At 41.3% G+C, this 21,344-nt stretch overlaps 2 protein-coding genes across 6 annotated transcripts; both read right to left on the reverse strand.

The window, feature by feature from the left end:
• Positions 1-445: 445 nt before the first annotated feature.
• si:ch211-114c17.1 (pre-mRNA-processing factor 39) lies at positions 446-7,172 on the reverse strand. Of its 2 annotated transcripts, none has more exons than XM_034543939.1 (15): positions 7,100-7,172; positions 5,925-6,175; positions 5,599-5,724; positions 5,361-5,479; positions 5,076-5,243; positions 4,674-4,854; positions 4,447-4,551; positions 3,619-3,745; positions 3,379-3,533; positions 3,130-3,256; positions 2,381-2,652; positions 1,984-2,162; positions 1,807-1,881; positions 1,304-1,475; positions 446-1,023 (listed from the first exon to the last, which is right to left on the reverse strand). In XM_034543939.1, the coding sequence occupies exons 1-15, from the start codon at positions 7,155-7,157 to the stop codon at positions 943-945; spliced, it is 2,196 nt and encodes a 731-aa protein (XP_034399830.1). In that variant the 5' UTR covers positions 7,158-7,172; the 3' UTR covers positions 446-942. The 2 variants fall into 2 exon arrangements, with proteins under 2 accessions (XP_034399830.1, XP_034399828.1); XM_034543937.1 differs by having other exon boundaries at positions 7,076-7,161.
• A 1,161-nt stretch (positions 7,173-8,333) lies between these two features.
• ganab (glucosidase, alpha; neutral AB) lies at positions 8,334-21,231 on the reverse strand. 4 transcript variants are annotated; one of them, XM_034543134.1, is made up of 25 exons: positions 20,977-21,231; positions 20,064-20,165; positions 19,879-19,987; positions 19,341-19,468; positions 18,390-18,569; positions 18,160-18,225; positions 16,525-16,582; positions 16,327-16,408; positions 16,122-16,218; positions 15,853-16,033; positions 15,592-15,745; positions 14,832-15,067; positions 14,583-14,709; positions 13,959-14,038; positions 13,428-13,568; positions 12,872-12,968; positions 12,670-12,771; positions 11,846-12,089; positions 11,572-11,636; positions 11,146-11,222; positions 10,887-10,961; positions 10,688-10,801; positions 10,098-10,207; positions 9,804-9,904; positions 8,334-9,605 (listed from the first exon to the last, which is right to left on the reverse strand). In XM_034543134.1, the coding sequence occupies exons 1-25, from the start codon at positions 20,994-20,996 to the stop codon at positions 9,496-9,498; spliced, it is 2,856 nt and encodes a 951-aa protein (XP_034399025.1). In that variant the 5' UTR covers positions 20,997-21,231; the 3' UTR covers positions 8,334-9,495. The 4 variants fall into 4 exon arrangements, with proteins under 4 accessions (XP_034399025.1, XP_034399026.1, XP_034399027.1 ...); XM_034543135.1 differs by lacking the exon at positions 20,977-21,231 and adding an exon at positions 20,892-20,957; XM_034543136.1 differs by lacking the exon at positions 20,977-21,231 and adding an exon at positions 20,869-20,889.
• Positions 21,232-21,344: the final 113 nt, after the last annotated feature.

A 21,344-nucleotide genomic window follows, 5' to 3' on the forward strand; every position in this document is an offset into this window, starting at 1 on the left:
CTGCTTCAGTTTAAAAGGTCCTGGCACGGCTTACGGGGACACTTGAATAGAACAGAGCTGTCCGGTAGTAACACATGAGTTTTACCTATGACAAGTGAAGATGTCTGTTATAAATGCTTATTGACATTCGGCAAACCGGTTTATACACACATTTCTTCATAAGCACCCAACGTCAGTGTCAGTGGACTGTTGCCAATGATCCTGCTTTTGGCTGACGACACCATATACGATTCAAGAGCTTTAATATAAAAAAGGGAAACGTAGAGCCTGTTCCTTCCTTTGCTTTCAGGCTATTGAGATGAAGATTACAGCCTCTGAAAACCTGCATCACAAATTGATTTTGTGAAAATGAGATTCTCCTCAAATTCCCACTGACATGACACAAGCCAATGCACTTAGAATACTCTTTCCCAACATTTCTAGAAATACTGTAGATACGTGAAGCAAGAGTTGACATTTTATGCAAGTACAAGTAAACGGACACATGACACAAACTGTTCTGTTGTGACACTATAAAACACCTTTATATACATTAGAAAAAACAACAAATATCCTACTCTGGAATGGTACAAAATGTCAATCATACATCACCTGTGAAGTTGGATAAACTGGATGAGTTTAAAACAGGAGCGAAGAGCTTGCAAACAAATACAAAAATAGTTCTGATTAAAATGGAGAGACACTGATGCACAGAATAGGAGTGGGCTCCTTTCATCGTCTTTCCACTTGTCACTCAAGACTCAACACTGAAATGACACAACATGCTAAAAGAGCTCAAATCCGGACCCTTATTTAATCACATCCAGGACAGTGAGGTAACTCAGAGGAAGGACGGGGAGGAGAGGATGCTGGGATATTATTTTAGCAGGTGGTTCAGTTTGTCCAGCTGATAGTCATCCTGGGTGAAAACCATTTACTGTGGCTTTTTGGTGTCACAGTCACTTAGCTGGGAGGATAGTAGCCTTGGTTGTAGTTCCAGGTGTTTTGGTAACCGTAGCTGCCGTAGCTGCCGTACTGCGGTTGCTGGAAAACAAATCACAAATCACAAATAAACAAGTATTGCCTAATTGTAGTAGTAAAATATCACACTGTCCAGAAAAAGTGGAGCACGGATTGGGCAAGTTTGTTCTTTATGCAAAAAAAGTGTACAAATGTACTTAGGGAATTGTATTTCGGGTCTGGCAAGTGAAAAAAAACATTTTTAAAAGAAAAAGGTTCTTTAGGTCAGTCGAGTCATATTTGTTCATTTACAGATTTCCGTGAATATATTTTCATCCACACAACATTATAAACTCAATCTCACCTGGTACCAGCTGCCGTATCCCCCATAGCTGGCCTGTGAGCTGGTGTCTGCGCCGATCACGGGAGGAGGGGGTGTCGTGATGGGGACATGCGGCATGGTAGGTTGGACTTCAGCAGACACGGCAACAGCTGAGCCGTCGTCACTTTTGCTCAGCTTCTCCGAGTCGTCATCACTAAAAGAATTGGAAAAAAACTATTTAATTTGGCCTGTTTTGAGAAGATTGATTCTAGGACTCAATAGTAAACAAAGTATTGTGAAGAAAGAGGAAGAAACAAAAAAAATAAAAGCATACATCATGTTCAATCGTCAATATTGAAGTTACAAGGCTAACTTTATTGTTATACATTAAAATCTGATGGAACTTTGTGGATTAAGATTACGACTGAAACCCGTCCAACATGAACAAACAAAATACTATTTATGACACTCGCACATTGTGATATTTTATGTTAAACATGAACAGCTGTAACAGAGAGAAATGTTTTTAATTTGATTGAATTTACCCGTTCTCAGCTCCTCTCTTAGTTCCACCGAGCTCCTTCAGCAGCTTCTGGTGCTCCTCATAGACAGACAGCACACTGCAGGGGACACAGAGGCAATGAAGAACTACATTCAGGACCAAGGCCACGAATGGTTTGTTCATCAGGGTTTACAGAACCACACTTGTGGCAAACTCTGACCTCTGGATAGAGTTGCTGTAGTCCTCCGCAAACTGCAGACGTCTCTGGGAAAAGAGGATCTTGGTGTGTGGGGCGAGGGGAGCTGCCAGGGCTCGCGTCACACACTCTTGCACCGCCTCCGCTGAGGGGTCCCCCGACACCTCCAGCTCCAACAGGTTCAGGTGCAGCTTATCGTTATCCTGAGGGGGGTCACAGAGACTTATCAGAAGATGTTTAGAGATGTTAAATAAATGTTAAAGAACTTGCTCTGCATTTTAAGCCACCAATAAGCAAAGCTTGCTGCAAGCTCAACGTTTCCAGTGTTCAACAATGACATTCTTTAACTTTTGGGATGAGAGAAGATTGACCAAAAGCCTGTGTTATTGGTTGAAATATGTGTGGGTGCCAATTTTCTCACCGGACTTATCTCCAGCGCCTCCTGTAAAACTCTGCGGGCTCTGCTGGGGTTCCTGCCCACCTTCAGCAGCAAACGAGCCAGCTTGATGGAATAAAAAGCGTGTAACGTGGGCTTTTCTTTGGATTCATTCACCGCCTCATGCAGCAAGGCCTCCGATTGGTCCAGCTGGCCCGCTCGCCTCTCTAAAGCTGACCTGCGAAGACGGACCACCGCCAACCCTGGTAGAGTTTTCTCCAGAGCCTCCAGCACTCGTCGGGCCTCGGTTAAGTCACCTGATGGAAACGATGAGGGAGATTTCATGAGTGGTGATAAAAAGGTTTATTTTTATTTTATTTATAAAATCAGTGTTAAACGTCTAATGAGGAAGGGATCGCATTGAAAATGTTTGCTTGACATTGAGAATACACATAGTGTTGGTGAGTAACACCGAAACCTTCATGGGGCACCTTAAATGCGTACGGGGCCCAAATTAAAAGACCTTTATAATGGTATATATTCAGTTTATGACAAAGAAGTGAAAACCTAAAATCAAGCAAAATAATTAGTTTGGCCGTTTGACTGTATTCGTCACCGTCACAAAGTTTTACCTTGACTGACAGTCACAAAATATTTTATTGGTTACATCACAGAGTATCTTTAAATGAATAGACCTGCATACTGAAAAAGTTAAGACCGACTTAAGGCATTTTACATTTGAAAGAAAACAGAATAAAGCTGCGTTTGTACAGTGTGTTCATGTTTCGTCGTACCGTGCCTCTCCTCGAACGTGGCCCACTGCATGTGGATGTTGGGTTTGTACGCCAGGTGAATCTCACAGGCTCGTTTGAAAATGGCCCGTGCCTCGTTCATATTCTGTGACTCCAGGTACTGATTGTACTGAATGACACATACGAGAAGGTGTTACATAGAGATCTCTCACATATACATACATTTTTACACACACACCACCACCTCCACCACCTCCTCCTCCTCCTCCTCCTCCTCCTCCTCCTCCTCACCCTTATCCAGAACTCCTCATACAGAGCGCAGGCGATCAGACAACGTTCGAAGAGTATGCGAACCCTGCTGTCGTCATGGGCAACCGCAGCGACCTCTGATTCCTCCTGAGGCTGGGCTGTAACCTCCGGCTCCTCTGTCACTGCCTGCTCTGGATCTAAAAGGAGAAAATGGCATAAAAAGTGAGAACGCTTTCAGATGTTACCACAGATTTGTAGACCCTCAGACAGGTGACAGCTGACCTTGTTGGGGGTCTTGGGGGTCTTTGGTGTCCTTGTTCAGCTGAGCGATCTCCCAGTCCAGGTAGGAGTGCCAGGCCCGCAGCTGGAGGCGATCCAGTGGCTTGACATGGAAGTAAGGACGTTTGATCTACAGGCCAGAGATAAATAAATCATTAAAGTGTGTAACCAGTTCAATAAATATACATTTAAAAAAAGGGCAATAGAATATTTACCAGGATTCTAAATATTTTGCTGTAAAACTGCAAAAAAAATGAATACTATTTGCTCGTGACCATTTTGGGATTCGGTTTTCCGAAAGATGTCAATATTGAACCCCAATACATTATTGAAAGCCACTCAAATGTTTCCATTGCAGTGTTAAAAACATAAAGCCTTACCTATTGTTTGATCCAAGAGTTGGCATCTTTTACAAAATGAAAAAAGGCCTTTGTAAAAAAAGTTACTCCCCAAAGTAAGGTATCAAGAAATTAAGTTTTTTCTACCAGTACTAAAACTCATAAGCATCAAACGTATCAAATGTGTTAATCTTTGTTGTCAAGCCTTGGTTTTTACATTACATGTCATTTAGCTGACGCTTTTATCCAAAAGCGACTTACAGTAAGTGCATTCAATCATGACTACAAACTCAGAACAACAAGAATCGAGAAAGTAACATTTCTTCAATAAAGTTAAACTACAAAGTGCGATCAGTAAGAGCCATTTAAGTGCTACTAAAATGCTACATTTTGAGTTTCAAACAAGTAGTGAGGGAGGAAAATCACAAAAAAAAAGATGGAAGTAGTAATTAATGAACAGAGCGGAGAAGAAAGAGAGAAAAGGAAAACTCACAGCGTCTTCATAGTGCCATCTCTTGCGGACTTCTCCCTCGTTGTCCTGGTACACTTTGTCCCTGCGAACCAGCACTTGTTCCCTCATCTTCTGCATCAATTCCTCCTAAACACAGAAAGTAGGAACATATAAAAAATAATCATGTATTTGACCATGTCTTTAACTTATGGCTCACTAGTATACAGGTTTGAAACTTTCAAACCGTGTGCGAGTCACAAGTTACTCACCGTGTCTGTGCCCTCGGGTGTGACGGGCTCTTCCTCCCCTGGCGGCCTCTCCGCCTCCACCTCCTGGGCTTGTTCGGCACGCTCTGCCTTCTGACTCTGCCGGCACAACGTCCTCAGCTCCTCATACTCCTCCGGGGAAAGCACCTCTTTAGGCTCCTGGCTGTTCAAGTGCTCTTTGAACCTGACGGAGGAGAGGATGCAAAATTAGATTAATCGCAGGAGAAAAGAGTGAAAGGGGGAAAAGGAGAGAGGAGGAAGATCACAATAGTATGTTGATTTAATGCTGAAAATATTAATTACCTAACAAAATACTAAAATAACATTGAATTTTTCTTTCATAATTTGCTTCCAAGAAATTGTGATTGGCGCACGCACTTGGCTCATGTGTGTGTGTGGTCTTACTTGTCGTAGTGGGTGTTATAGAGCTGGGTGGGGACTTTGAGGACTCTGTCCAGGACGGCTGCTGCTTTCTTCATGTTCCCCTGCTCCTTCTCCCACTCGACATAAAGATCCCAAAGCCTGTCTGAGTGGAAGTCCACACCTGCTGCCACAACCGCATCCTCAAACACACTGCGGGTCGAGGTTTGGAAAACAATTAAGACACAGCTTTAACGACAGCCATTAATTGTTATTTTACTGACATCAAACAGCATAAAACACAACAACAAAAGATGTGACTTTAAGTACCAGCGAATCCGCGTGGGCGACTCGGGCAGGTTCATATCCAGTGTTCCCAGCAGCAGGTTGATGTAGTGGATCCACAAATCTACACTCAAAGGGATTGCCTGGAGCCCCTGAACACACACCTGACACAGCACAAGAACATTGAAACCAGTGAAAAACACTTTCTAAATAAACTTTAAAGTATTTATAATGGTGAGGGCAAGAACCATTACTGAATTGTAAACCTTCTCTCCAGTTTTACCTCCTCTGCTTTGTTGTTGTACCCAGCACGGCGCTCAAGATCAGCAAATTTCTTCCAGTAGCCGTAGCAGAGTGGATAACGAGTGAGGAAAGCCTCCAGCGCTCTGCGTGACGCGGTGATGTGACTCTGGACATATGAGAGAAAATGTAAATCAAAATGTCACTCGGAGCTACTGCAAGCCTCCAGACCAAACATTGACTGGAGGTCAATATTTTAAACATAGCTTTACTAAATGAGAATATGATAGTTTCCAAATTTGTTTTTGATTTGAACCCTGTTGATTCTGCTCCGACTCTCACGTTAAAACAACTAACACACACACACACCTCTTGCTCGCAGTACTGCAGCAGGTCAGTCCAGCTGGTGAAGTCTTGAGGATTGTCGTGGGCAGCCTTCCACAGGCGCTCAAAGTCTGCGGGAAATTCTCCCTCCTCGTCTTCTGCAGGTGGTGGCATTGAGAAGGTAACAGGGTCAGGGCCTACGAGGGCCTCAGGGGCCACGGCGGGACTGCCGTTCTCTTCTGACATCTCTGCCATTGCAGCCGGAGGCGATGCAGCAACCTCAGAGGCCTCCATGGCTGAAGAGGGGGTAGATCAAAGGGTAATGGGTCAGTCAAGCTCCATTTGTTATGATTTTTTTTATCATAACTTTTTTCATGAAGCTTTGGCCCTTTGGCCACAAACCCTAACTCCCAACATCCTGACAAACAGAAACACAACAATATCACAGCCAACTCTTTCATTATATATTATATTAAATTGAGGTTGAAGGCACTTACTGTCGGAATAATAGACAAATGATATTAACCTCCATAAAAAAAAGGCACTGGTCAAATAAATGCAAAGTGATGCGATTCATGGATCTTCCCCTGCTACCTGGACACCAACAGGTGCTCCAACAATACAACAACAAAGTGTGGAAATTAATACAAACTATAAGGAAACCAACCAAAACAAATAAGCAGATAGACTACAAATACAGTGCAGAGTAAGTGCTTTGATAAAAAACCTAAATATATAAATATAGCATTGACCAGTCACACTAGTTATGTAGCTGAAGCAGCGACCGCAGGAGGCGAGACAAAAATAGTCAACAAAACAAAAAGTAAATAAGTAATGTTCTGCTTTTATTCTCGAAACACCTGCAGATATCGGTTTCATTCACATAAAATAGTCCACACGGGTTTGATCTCTGACTCTGCTACCTTTAGGGTGTTATGGACATAACGACATAACTAATAATGATATGGACCGCAGACCACTTTTTTAAACCCCGGGGGTGAGGTGCGTTACAGTTGGTGAACGGACCTCTGAGCTGGGTCGTTCTGTGTGTAACGTTATTTGAAATCACGTTAGCCTAGCTTAGCTTGTCATGCTTGTCAACAAGCCTCCAGTCGCATCGGACCTTCATTTAAAATACTTGCAGATGAAAACAATGTTCATTAGTATCTGTGAAACTAGAAAACGGCGCATCGTACATTCATAAATACTGCTCTCACTACCTGAAGACTCCTCGAGCTCCCCGTTGCCGCTCATCTCCTCACAGCCTTCCGCCGCCATGATGGGAAACGTCTCACTGACGTCATTCACCCGCGACACGACGCTGACAAAAATAAATGAACAGCCATAAAATAATCGAAAGAATACCTTGTTATATAAGCGTTGTGTAATATATGTTAGTTACATCTCCCTCATGCAGTTTGAGGTTGACTGCATTGCTTTGTTTTCTTATTTTTTAACGTTTGATATTTTTATTGTACAATACTTTAAACATACAAAAAACATAACCCGTTGTTTTTGCACCTTGGTTGTAGTATTTAATTAAGATGTATTCAAGATTTAAAGTACTTTCTTGTTTATTTGAAACACACACACACACATATACATATATATTTACTTATTACTAAATCACAAATGTAGATTTCTACTAAAAACATGTTACATTTGTAGTGCTGTTCAGGTTCTAAATGTTATATGGATGTACTATTTCTGATTCTGTTCATAAGAAAGGGTTAAAACATGATTTGTCATACAAATAATTGAACAATTGTGCATGAACTGTTTGCCTCTTATTTGCAAGCTAAAAGGCAAATGTGAAAAAAAAGACTTCCCTTAAACTCCTTTTCAAATTTCTGCAACTAAGAAACTATGTGCACAGCCAATGTTTAAAGAGGGCCTGTGTTTAGAGATGCAAATGAGTCCTGATAAGCTGGCACCTTCGATCTTGATCACCTTATGGACGTTATATTTACTTTAAATTAACTTTTTTTATTTGATTTCAGCAAAGCTAGTTAGGTTGTGGTATGTCTTGTTTTATCGTCCCGTGAAAGGGTCAAATAATCGTTTTGGGATTTTTTTTCTTTCTTAACACACCTTAAATCTCCACGTAGCCAGTGTCCAAAATCTCTTTGAAACAAATCTGGTTTAAAAAAGAAAAAAAGAAAGTGAAATACACCCAAACCAATATGAATAAAATCCAGTCCTGTCCAAAATAAAACCTGTCATTAAATGTACTTATTCTTTCCATTCTTAATATTGTAAACATTTGCACATCCCCTTAAAAATATTTTGACATTGTACAACAATATATATATATATATATATATTTTAATGAAATATTTTCTGTATGTGTTTCTTGTCTATGTACCAATACATACAATTTAATTCCTTGAATGTGAGACTCTACTTGGCTTTGAAATTACAGAAAAGTTTTAGGCAAGACGACAAAAACAAAAATGACTTTTTACATTTGGTCAACTTTATTTTTACTTGGTCTTATCTTTTAGTACATGACAACTTTGAGTTTGTTCCTTCACTTACATTTCCACCAATTTAAGCCATCACCAACAAAATTGCAGCAACATGTACATTAATGATCATAAAACAAAGACAAATTCATAACAAAACCCCTAAAAGGTCCAATGATTTAACAATCCAGTCTCCAGAGAATCATTTGAATATTTATGAGTGATCTGTGTGCATTTAGGATTGATTTATTGTGTAAATCAAAAGGCTATAAATGAAAATGTTCTAGGGAAACACCCCATTCAAAATATTAGATTTGCACCATTCATTAAGATCCAAATGACACACTGGAAATCCTGGATGATCTTGACATCTAGAAACACATGAAAATCTAAACAACTTTTAAAGTTCTCACTCTTCCTCAAGTGCATTAAAAACAATCTAGTAAACAAAGCTGGGAAAGCACTCAATAAAATAAAAGAAAGCATGTCAACAAGATGATCCGCAAACATCAGTGGTTCAGTCCCCTGAAGTGATTCCCCACCGCTGAAAATCTCTCTGTGCAGCAGTTTAACAAAGTTAAGTGTAGAGCCACACAGCTGATTGTTGGCATGCCACCAAAATACATGAAATGTGGCACCAGTACAGAAGGTCGAGCTCCGAGCTGATTGAAATGCTCTGCTGAAGAGTATCAAGTCAAAAACCGAGAAGGGGAATCACCAGCAGGTGGAGCGTGTGCTTTGAATGTGAACCTTCATTTGAATAGCAAACAATCCCTCAGTGATCTTTCTTCTGAGGCAACAAATTGGACAATACAAAAAGTGTGCCTGAATGTTTTCTTTCTTTACCCAAAAGATTAATTACATTTTTCTCAATTGTTATCTATTTGTAAATGTGACAAACATAATTATCTATCTATTAGTAATCTCCTTTGTTGTTAGGTATTACAGTGTGACTGAAAACAAGAGGGACATGGCAGCGACGTTACGTGGCTCAGTTCGACTGACAGGTTTTGTGAGTGTGTGTAAACTGTGTATTCAATGTGTTTGTCCTTTATTTTCCATGATGGCCACCCTGTTGTCTTGTTCATCGGCACCTTGCGTCTCCGCTCTCATATTCAATCCATTTCAGTCAATTTCTCCTCTCTCCATGGTTACTGAAGCATCACGTTCCAGTCTAACCCTGCGTTCATGCTGGGCTTACGAAGCGTCAACACCGACATGGAGGCATCAAAGTCAAACTCTAGCTGGCTCTCCTGACCATCTGCAAAACACAACGAGAGACGGGATGAGAGAAAAAAAAAAGGGTACGCAAATCTCATCCCTCACGTAGCCAATCTTTAAAAAACATGGACGATAAGATCTCTAATTCTGAGGGTACAAAACGACCTCCAGGTTACGGCAGCTAAAGTGAAATAAATCACACTTAGTTACACCCGGCGTAATTTAATATTGCACTCACCAGCAGTCTTGAGGGTAACCTTGCTAGGCTTACTGGCTCCCAGTATGACGATTCGTTCAAACCAGGAGCGGGTGGAAAACTGGGCATCTGGAGCCAGGTTCCTGTGAACCGAGCAGAGACATGGACTTAATATCTGTACAACACAATTACTTGATGCTAAAACAACTCGTAAATGTTTTACAGTGTCATATCTGTATTAAAGATCTGATCTGTATTTAAATATCCAACTATAAAAATATCTATTTGAGAGTTGATTTTTGCTTAAAATGAAGCAGGAGAATATTGATCACTCACTCAGAAGAGAGCATGTTGTTGGCAAAGAAGAGCTTTCTGTGAATGAACTCCTTCTTTTCATAGTTGAAGGTGTGGCCATCATCTATGTAGAGCTCTCCCTCTGCAGTTCTCTGTCAAAGAAACAGTCAAAACACCAAGTTGGACAATGCAACATGTCAGAACAGCAGGAGATGAACATTTAACTAGATCCATTGTTTCACATTATAGGAGCGATCCCTGAAATGGAAATATTGGCTCAAACACCACTGCATCCAACAATGGCAAGACAGATTAATGATGCAAAACAGAAATATTTCTAAACCGATGTACTGATTGAATTGTGAATTTGGCCAAAACTAACATGCGTTTCTTGAAAGGTGTTTTTATTTATTTATTTTCTATCTTTAAGTCTTTTTCTTGTTATGTGGATGCACATGATTTATAATGTTAACTGAATGGTTCTTTTTAAATAATATTTTTTTCCTTCATTTTATGACAAAGCAGCGGTGTAAATTTCCAAATGTACGTAAGTAAATAACCAAACCAAAAAACCCACAGCGGCTGAGAGTTGTGTCTTGGAGCCGTCTTTGGGGGATGAACGTTTGAGTTACCTGGGGGTTAAGAGCCACATATAAAGTGTAAGGATCCTGCATCATGCAGGTGGAGGACCTGCGAACCCGACTCTTCCTGGGAATAATGGAGCCGCCACGCTGAAACACGGGGATCTGAAACGAAGACAGAACGCTCCATATTAACAGCAGAGGATATGAGGAAAATACTAACCATTAAAAGAATGTGGACAGAACTTACAGAACTTATGGTGACAGGGATGTAAAGGTTCTGGGCCCCGTTGTGCTTTTGGAAGGTGTGGACATCAAACCAAACCTGAGGAACACAAGTTAAGATGAGCTTTCTTCATCACCAACGACACCTGAATCAGCCGTCATGTCCTATAAGAAGACCTTTTCTTGACAGAACCATTACATTCCAACACTGAGCTTCAGCCTGAACACAACAGAAAGATAGTCATTGTAATGTGTGTCAACGCTTCCATGTTTCTTCCTCTTACCTCGTCTTTACCAGGTAGGTAGGCGGTGACTCCCCTCGCTCCTTCCTCAGTGACTGGGTGCACCAACAAGTCTCTCCCTGAAGCATTAAGTAGCGTCAGTGGATATGATAATCGCTTTAAACCACACCCGTCTTGCTGTAACAATTAATTTCAAGTTATCATTCTCGTTTGTCCTGTTCTCCGGCTGTGACGATTTGGACAACTGAGCAGAGATTCTATAATTAAAATCGCTAAATAGTTGGAAGGCACTTTCACCTCCAGACACGGAATTAAAAACTAAAGCTACAAATAGATCTAATGATGGATTTGATCAAACTAGGCAGAGCACATCATGTAAGTTCTGCTAAGACTATAACAAAAGGAAGCCCCTGTGCTTACTTCAGGCACACCTAAAAGTAAAATGCTTGTCGTCTTGCGCCATCTTACCGATCAAGAACTCGTCATCCAGAGCGAACGTAGCAGGATCCTGAGGATACTCCACCCACAGTGGTCTGAAAGAGATTTAAAATATTTTCATCTGCAACAAAGCAAATGACTGAAATCTGCAGTGAATTTAAACAAACAATATGAAGTATTTCTGTACATTGGGATATTATGCATAATAAGTCAGATTAGGTAACATATAGTTTCCGTTCATTTGAACGATTATTTAATCTTTCCTGTATAAAATCCTCACCACTGTTCCCTGCCCTGTCCTCACCTCATGATGGGCTGTCCTGTGCGGTGTGAGTGGTAGAACTGCTGGTACCAGTAGGGCAGCAGGGTGTAGCGCTGGCGTACCGCTTCACGGATCAGTGCCGTGTTTTCCGGACCAAACAGCCAGGGCTCTCGGCGGGGGGTGTCCAGGTGGGCGTGGGCCCTGAAGAACGGCTGGTACGCTCCAGTCTGGTACCAACGCACCAGCAGCTCGGTGCTCGGAGACTTGAAGAAACCACCAACGTCAGCTGTGAGACAGATGAGGTCAGTACTAGTGTCAGAGGGTGACATAAATAAAAAGAACCACCTCAATCTTCACTCCTTAGAGCCAATGGTTGGAACCGGAGGGGAATTTGTAACTTTCTCGTAATAAATCAACTTTATTTAATGCAGGTGCATTGACAAGTCAAATTATTTTCAAAACACCGATTAAATGCACTTCTTTTTTCAGCATCCATCCTTAACTGCTAAAGTCATGTGACTGGCAGCTAATGTAGGCTCTGGTTATTTAATTATAACGCCTTTAATACACATTTCTGCATAGCGCTAGTTTCCATTTGACAGTTTGATTTTACGGGTATATTTAATAACATGTTATGAAACATTATGAGGATACGTCCAAATTCTAGACTAGTACCTACCGGTGTATACAACGATTTAACCATGAGGAAATAGTATAAATTGTATTGTAAAATCTTTTTACATATACTTAAAATACAAACAAAACAACTGTTTCAAAAGTCAGCCACAACATTTCTCAGAATATCTTTTGGGTGATATTATTGTCAAGTCAAGGTCAGTTAACACCGACTGAAGGGACAAACTCACCGCCGCAGAAAGAGATTCCAACCAGGCCCAGACTCAGACACATGGGGATCGAGATCTTCAGATGGTCCCACTCAGCAGCATTATCTCCCGTCCACACAGCACCTACAGACACAAACGCACGTCAAGGTCCGGTGGCTAAAATAACCTGCCATGAAAGATTTCTAGAAGGAAGAAAGAAAAGTAGAATCCGTAAAGGGCTTACCGTAGCGCTGTGACCCAGCAAAGAAGGCTCTGGTCAGGACAAACGGTCGCTCAACTCCCCCTGACCTCCGGATCAGACCCTGCGCTGTGGCCATTTGCTGCAAGTTGTACACATGATAATCAGTGATAGTTTTTGCCCATAGCATCTTATGTGTATTGTTTGGTACAGTTTCAAAGCCATTTGGGAACTATGACAGTATAATGATGTCAAAAAGATTAATTAAAAACCACAATGCCCCAGATTTCAATGTCACTGCTGGAAAAAGGTAGCATAGCATCAAGGAAAAGTACAGAGGTATATCTTTATCTGTCTAAAGTCACAAGCCACTAGGGGGCATTATATTTGACTAAAACATTGATTTGGGTTTATCACTCTGTTCTAATGGTATATTTGTGGGATTTGTCATTCTTAAATACAAATAGAAAATTAAGTTCTGCAGTAATTTTCTGAGATAAATCAACTACAGTAGTTACATACATGCATGAACACTGAAAACCATGAGGATGAAAACGTTCAGTCTTTAACATTAAGCCAATGACGGATATTGTGCACTCACCACATAGAAACCATACAAGTTGTGCACGTCTCGGTGCTCCCAGGCTCCGTGCACCGCGTCCTTGTGCATGGTCACCTCTGGCCCGTTAAAGACCGACGGCTCATTCATGTCGTTCCATGTATACAGGTTCTCCATGGAACCCTGGAGCGGACAGATGCAAGTGTTGGAGCCAGAAAAACTATATTATTGGAAAAGGGCCGTTTTAAATCCACGAACAAAGTCGATAAACCGGTGAGTCAGTGGCCAACAGAACAAAAGTGGGGTTGTGGTTGGCAGTTCCCAGGTGAGATTATTTTTAAGTCACTGGGTTTTGCAGAAAAAGAGCATGCGACCTTTACCGGTTAAATAAAAAAGGTTGAAAGTTTATCAATTTTGTGTGTTTTAAATCATTGCCATTTTTTTAATAAAAAACTAGCATACTGCAAGAGCCAACATGCTAAAACGTCAATATCTCACTTGCACATAGTTACAGATTAGTGACCTGTTTGACTTTAGCTGAGCAACAGAGAGACGAGTGTGCTTCAAACTCACCTCATACTGATCGTAGGCAAACATGCTGGCCCACCAGTCCCTCATGTCGGCACGAGTGAAGTCAGGATAGCCGGCACTACCTAAAGGACATCATCCGAAGCAGAGAAAGGAATGAGAGAAATATTAAATTGTAGTAATCTCTGTACACTGAGCAACATGTCACGATCAATGTCAATGAGTCTCATCGACGAGCTAGTTCATGAAGAATTTATTACCTTCGCAAAATACTTTTGCGGAGGTTATGTTTTGATCGCTGTGTATTTATTTGTAAATATGTCTGTTTGTTATTCGCATAACTCAAAAAGTATTAAACCGAATCGCATGAAATTTGGTGGGATGATTGGCTGTTATCCGGGGACCATTTGATTAGATTTTGGGAGCGATCGGGTCAAAGGTCAAGAAAAGGTCAAAATCTTATTTTTATCATAATGCGGTACATTTTTATCCAATTGGCATGCAACTAATGCCAAAATGTTCAGAATTCAATGCCCGATCTTGTGATATACGACATGATACCAAAAAGTGGCTGCGGCGAAGGTATGCGCTCTACCGAGTGCCCGTTCTAGTTACAAATGCATTGTTAAACATTTTCTGGTAAATGATGCAAAGTTGTCAGTCTCTTACCAGGCCAGCACCAGCCCTCGTAGTCTCCACCATCTTTGTTCTTGATATAGAAAGCCCGATTTCGGATTTCATTATGGATCTTGTAGTTGCTGTCTACTTTGATATGAGGGTCCACAATGGCCACCATCTATAAAAAAAATGAAATTGAAAGTAAAATGGACACTGGAGAACTTCTGGCAAAAAAAACGAAATAGTGGATCCTAATATAATCTGCTGGGACTGTGATGTTGGATTATTTATATTATGTACCTTGCGTTTCTTGTCCATGAGACCCTGCAGCATTTCCTTTGGTGTTGCAAACTTGTGTGGATCCCAGGTGAAGTAGCGCTTGCCATCCGTGTGTTCAATGTCAAGCCAGATGTAATCATAAGGGATGTTGTGCTCGTCAAAGCCTGCATCCACTGAAGTCACGTCCTCCTGGTCGTTGTAGTTCCAGCGGCACTGGTGGTAGCCCACAGCTGCTTCGGGAGGGAAGGACTGGGTGCCTGATGGACGACAGTAGCAGGAGGTAAGAAGACATGAGAGGAACTGAGACTGGGTAAGCAGATTATTTGGCTAAGTAGATAACCAGACTGGTATTAGGTTGTAAAACATCCAACTTGATCTTGACTTTATCTTTAATGGATACAGAGAGAAATAAGTTAATTTGACAAATTCTTGATGAAAACTAAGCCAATGCATTTGTGATTAATGTCTGAACCGTCAGCGCTATTTAGTAACGGTAATTTTTTTGTGATAATTAAACTTGATTTAAGTGAAACAGCTAGCTGTAAATCAACAAATGAATTGTTTATCTTTATTTAAAGAGTCAAAGTTCTGTCATCTGCAGCAGACATTCAATGCTGGCTCAAGTCCCAGGAACTAATAGGTCAAATTGAGAAAACAGATCCTCTAACTTTAGTATTCAGAATATGCATTGAAAGTGATACTTGTTCAGCCAACCTAAACTACAGGAAGCACTCTTGAGTCCTGACCTGAGAACACATGGGAAATAAAGCATGCTTCCTACCTGTAAGGGAGGCATACTGAGAGAAGACATCTTTTGGTGTTGGCCCAAGCATGATGAAGACATCAATTATGCCGCTTTCAGAGATCCAACGCACATCTGTCTGTGGAGTCTCGCTAGAGCCTTGAACGTAATCCAACATTTTTCCAAACACGGTCTGGAAAGAGACAAAAGTGAGTGAGTGAAGCACTGAGCTTTGGTGCAGCAGAAATTCACTGCTGGCCCAAGTCCCAGGCACTAAGGAAAAAGAAAAAAGGGACATACCTTTCCAGCTGTGTTGGAGCTGATATCCACCCAGGTCTCAGCAGCATTGAGCCAGAAGATGCCTGTGGTTCGCTGGGCGTTATGGGCCAACATGACTGGGACAGCGCCATAAAGGGCCATAGGGTTGTACAGCTCGTACTGGAACACATCCAAGTTATAGAGACGATATGGATCTCCATTACTGAAACAGAAAAATACACACTCGAGCTTGATCCAATGCAGAGAAGATCACACCAACCCACTGTACATGACTTGTTGTTGCCACTCACTCTGTTGTTTTGAGCCTGAGGGTGTCTGCGTGTTCTGGGATGCCGTAGACGTGCTCAACACCCGGCAATGAAAAGTCTAAACTAATAGCAGATGGACCTTTGAGGCAAGATCAACACATTTTCAGTTTGAGGCGAGTTAATCCTTAATGCAGGTATTATGGCAACAGTAATTCATCCAACTGAATTAACTAACTGAAATGATTACCATTAGGTTTGCTGTCTGAGTGCGATTTAAACGTTTCCTCCCACATCCCATCTTCTACTTTCTCTTCCTCTTCTTTTGCTTTCTGGCAGGCAAACAGGAAGAACAGTGACATCACTTACAAGAGAAGATACCGCACAGCAATGGTGCGCTTAAAATGGAGAGGAAGTGTAACAGAAAGGTTATTTTAGTGTGTCGTACCTCTGCCTGGTTTGCCAGATCAGCCTCCTCTTTCTTCTCGCCCTCTGGGTCTACCTGACTGCTCCATGGCACAAAGCGTGGAGGGAGGAGTTACAGGAAAGATAAAGATGTGTCACTTTGGAATAGTCATGCCATCTTGGGAGAATATATAGGGTTATAATTAAACCATGATAAAAAGGAAAATACATACAAACTGGGAGGTTGGTGAATACTCCCCGACTCCACATTGACAACTAGCAAATAACCTACAAGGACTTAACAAGGATTGACTTAACTTTAATGACAAAGGGGACTGAGCAACTCCCTACCTTGTGGCTATTTCAAGCTAGGCATAATGGGACTGGATCTTTAGAGGCGGCTGCTTGTAACAGACGCAAAGCTCCTTACAGAACCAACTGGTATCCAGTGGATCCCCAGTACACCATGGTGCAATCAAGGCCATAGTATTACACTGACATTTTGTATTGACATACAGCTGTGGATGTGCATGATCTGCAGCAGCGCACACGCAAGAGGCAGTGGTGCAAACAAATATTTTTGAAAGTCTAGTACGCCGTATTCACATTTCAGCAGAAAAACAAGGCTTGTGTGTTGCACAGCCTGTGTTGCTCCGCAAGAGGTGAGTGAGTGGGGGGTTTGTAGAGTACTCGACTACTAAAGCATTTTTACACTAACATCAACAGACCTATTACGGACCAAAAAAAAATAAAAATTTGATGCAGCTGAACCAGAAAGTGTTTTTGTTCCGTTTGGTCTCAATATGATGATTTGGTATTGTACAGTTTCGCTCAACCCTCATTTATTGATTGAGCCTCCATCTTAAATTGCAACCTTCCCGAAAAAAGAAATCTGTGCGCGACTGTCTCAATGCACCACAAACACAACAATTATGAAGGTGCCTACAAAAGCTGTCTTTCCGCAAAATTAGTGTATGGTTTAGAGCTCAAAAGAAGCAGTTTTGAAAACTTTTAACTAAAATGCAAACTGAAGTATAACCACAAAGAGAGATGTTGCTGTTGGGTTTGGGAACTAGGGTGCCGTACTGGAAAATAAGACACCAACTATCTAGTGGGACTAACACTACTATGTGTGTGAAGACAAAAAAGTTTTACTTTTATATCCCTTCTAAACTGGTGCACACCTGCTGCCACTATTATATTTCATCTATCGAATTTAGCTCTCAACATGAGATGAGCAAGCGACACAGTCAGTCATGCAGTTATAATGTTAGAGTTAGATTTGCTAGATTGACACTACATAGAAAGTTCATTTAAATGGTCACTGATCCGACAAGACAATCAAATCACTGGATGGTACAACAGACCCTACATCATTCAGATGAATGTATTTTTTAATGATCGGGATGATTTTTTCTTTGTTTCATGAAATGAGATGAAAAATCGACATCTTAAGTGGCAATTATTTAATCATTAGTTTTAATGATTTTTTAAAAACATGGAGGATGATAACAGGAGGCTAGACTCATCCTTTAATTATTAATCGAATTAAACACCGACATGCACACGCTCAGTCACACTGTATTTGGTGTGATGGGAGTTCCTATAATTTTTGTCACTGTTGGCAGCATTAGCACAAGGAACAGAATACACACTTACAAATCTTAAGGGTCTTTACCTAGAGAATACCCTCTTGATATTATCCCACACGCTAGCCACTGTGCTAGTTACTTTATAGGAGAAACTAGGATGATAGGGAGAAGAGGACAGAACAACGAGTCAGAGACAATACTTAAAAAAACAAACCATTTCATGGGAACAAAAATCGAAATCATCCATTGAGTGAGGATGTGGATTGAAAAAAGAGGGCTAGCATTTGTAAATGTGAATGCATGTGTGGTTTCTCACGTGTCCTTGCGCATCCTCAGCTGCTCAAAGGCCAGCAGGCCGCGCGAGTTTAGAGACATCAGCACGTCTCGCCCTTCCATGATGTCCAACCGAAAGGGCCGGGCACTGACGATGACCCTCTGAGACTCCGACCCCAGTGACAGCACCACCCCGTTCTCGTCCTGAGACAGGAGCGACAGGCTGAGAGAGCGAGAAAGAAAGGAGGTGAAATTAAAGAGAGAATTTGGTTCAGAAAAACAAAAGTGAGGCTGAAAAATGTAAGAATTCAATTACTATCTATTCTATCTATATCTAAATGATGTAGGGTTGTCTTATTAAATGCAAATGAAGCAAAACTAAACTTCAAGGATGGAAATGTATTTGAAATGAGATTCTGAGAGAAAGCAATTATCTGAAAAATGCTGGCTGTTTTTCATCTTGTTTTACTGGAAGAATGTCACCCTGGGTACATGCTTCAACCTTCAGTGGAACGCTGATAGTTTTGTTTCCATAATATATAAAATATTCTTGATGTGTAATTATTCATTAGGTGTTAATTAATTCAGACATGCCTATGGGCACAGGTATTAATACGATTAACAATGGCTCTGTTCTATTCAAGTTGCAGGACCCTGAAACTGAAGCAGCTAATTGGAATACAATCATCAATAATTTTATTATTTACACTTCTGCTTTCTGTGACATGTAAAAATAACATGACTGAAAAAAGTTCTAAATTATCATTCTCTTTTTCCATATTGTACAGTCCTGGAAGATGATAATGCTTTTTATGGCCAGTTTCTGAGCTGAATAGAACATGCAAGACAAATTTCTGATTTTGGGCTAAATGAATAAAAATGAAAATGGCAAGACAGCACACAAAAGGTGTATATTTAGCTTTTTCAGCTTGATTCAGTTATATCAAAACATCTAGCCACCCTACACAGTCAGTAACACCCATGGGAGACTTACGGCTCTGTAGACGGCTCCCTGATGAGCACGTCTGGGACCTCATAGCGAGGCTTCAGCGGCTTCAGCTCGTTAATCTTCACCCGTGTTATGTTCCCCTGGAGACGGTAGAGCTCAAGCAACAGATGCACCTGAGAGACAAATGCAGAAAGAGAGAGCGGTAGAGGGGTCCACAGAGGAGAATGAGGAAAAGCAAAAGAGGGTGCAGAAGAATTTCATTATAGTCTCAAACACTACAGCAAAGCCAGAAATTGGAAAACGGGTACAGGCAAGGGACAGTTTTTTGGCATTCCACTCAGTTTGCCATATTAGGCATTTGGACTAAATACTACAAAGAAGGGAAACTGGTAACTTGGGTTTTCATAATAACAGGCTTCACATATGGGCATATTTATAATTTTACAAACAGTTAAAAAAATTCTAAATCACAGCTCTTATGATTTAAAGTACAAACGAGACTTGATGTTATGCCGTTAGTCCCTTATCTTTATGGCAGCCATAATTTCTCTTTATGCGAACTGCTTCTCAATGTGCGGTTTACCTTATTGTTGTCATTGATCAGCTGCAGCGTGAGTCTGGTGCTGGTCAACTCCATGGTCTCCAGCAGGGCTCGATAGGGTGACTCACCAGGCTTCAACGCTCGCTGACGCCTTTTGGAAATGTTTGAAAAGAGTCAATGATAAATCAGTAACTATGTGCTTGTATTGCAACTCCATTTGCACTCACTTGCAGAAGGCACTCTGGTCACAGGTCTTGAAGTTGCCCTTGTCCACAGCCCACGTCCCACTGAGGGACATCACCAGCCAGAGCATCAAGACAGGCGCCATCCTACAGAGACAACCTAAAGTTTAGATGGTCACCTTTCCAAATAATTAGGTTGAATAATGCACAAGTAATTGCCCAGGACGTGAGTACGTATACAGGGGTTACGGTTCAACAGACACACACAAACGGACTTTAATATCTCTGTGCTGATCAAACGTGTGCTGAACTGAAAGGCAGCATCTGAAAATAACTCAGGCAGCAAACCCCATGTCCCGTATCCTGGTCATGCTGCAGCTCCAAACCGTGCATATATTAACATTTTAAACAGTAGACAGAAATCACGTTTTAAACGTTAGAGCCCGAGTCTGCATATAAAGACGTATTTTCGGCCCTCACATTTCTCCCAAAGGCGTACGGTGTTCTTGAAATGATGGCAGAAGACAGTTAGCTGAAGTATCGGCTAATGTCATTATGTGCGATACATTCAGTTAGTTTGCGATCGGATTTCTGGAAAGAAAAGACACCAGAAAACAGGCACAAATGACTAATTTGACTACAATAAAGCGCCGGTCTTTTACAGACGGACTAAAGTCTGATGTCTGACAGTGGCGGTGTCGTTAATTTGAAATATAATCCGATCGTAATATCGTGCTAACCTTGCTTGCGCACTGTCAATCCGTTAGCTTTAATTCAAATGGAGATTTTTCCAGAAACGTTGTAATTCCCCATGTATGCCGTCACACTTTGAAACAATACTTTTGCTTACATGTCTCCTAGTTGTGTACCTACATATATATAATCTCTGGCCTCCGGAGCGCTGATAATATATCAAATATCAAATCCGCGGTGTAACGGCGGACGTGCTTTGTCTTACCTCTCAGTGAAGGCGGCCATCTTGATATCCTCCCGCTTGACTCCGCCCACTTCAGTCCGTGACAAAGATCGTGAAATAGTAACAGAAATATTTACTTTGTTTTTTTTTAACTAATAAAGATGTGAATTCAATTACACGATTTCAACAAATACAGTATGGAGTTTGATTTCACTTGATCCTGGTTATCTTTTATCTGGTTGGTGATAAAAGGAGGATATACATTAATGGGGCGTTCACACCTAGTTCGCGGTTGAAGATAAGAGGGGGGCGGTGTTTAGCGACGTGACCTCCTCAGGGGACGGACACGTCATCTCTAAGCTCCAGTCCCTGAAGTGCACACATTTATCCTGGGTTGATTTCCAACCAAT

The sequence above is a fragment of the Cyclopterus lumpus genome, chromosome 10, assembly GCF_009769545.1.
Source record: "Cyclopterus lumpus isolate fCycLum1 chromosome 10, fCycLum1.pri, whole genome shotgun sequence".
Lineage (NCBI taxonomy): Eukaryota > Metazoa > Chordata > Actinopteri > Perciformes > Cyclopteridae > Cyclopterus > Cyclopterus lumpus.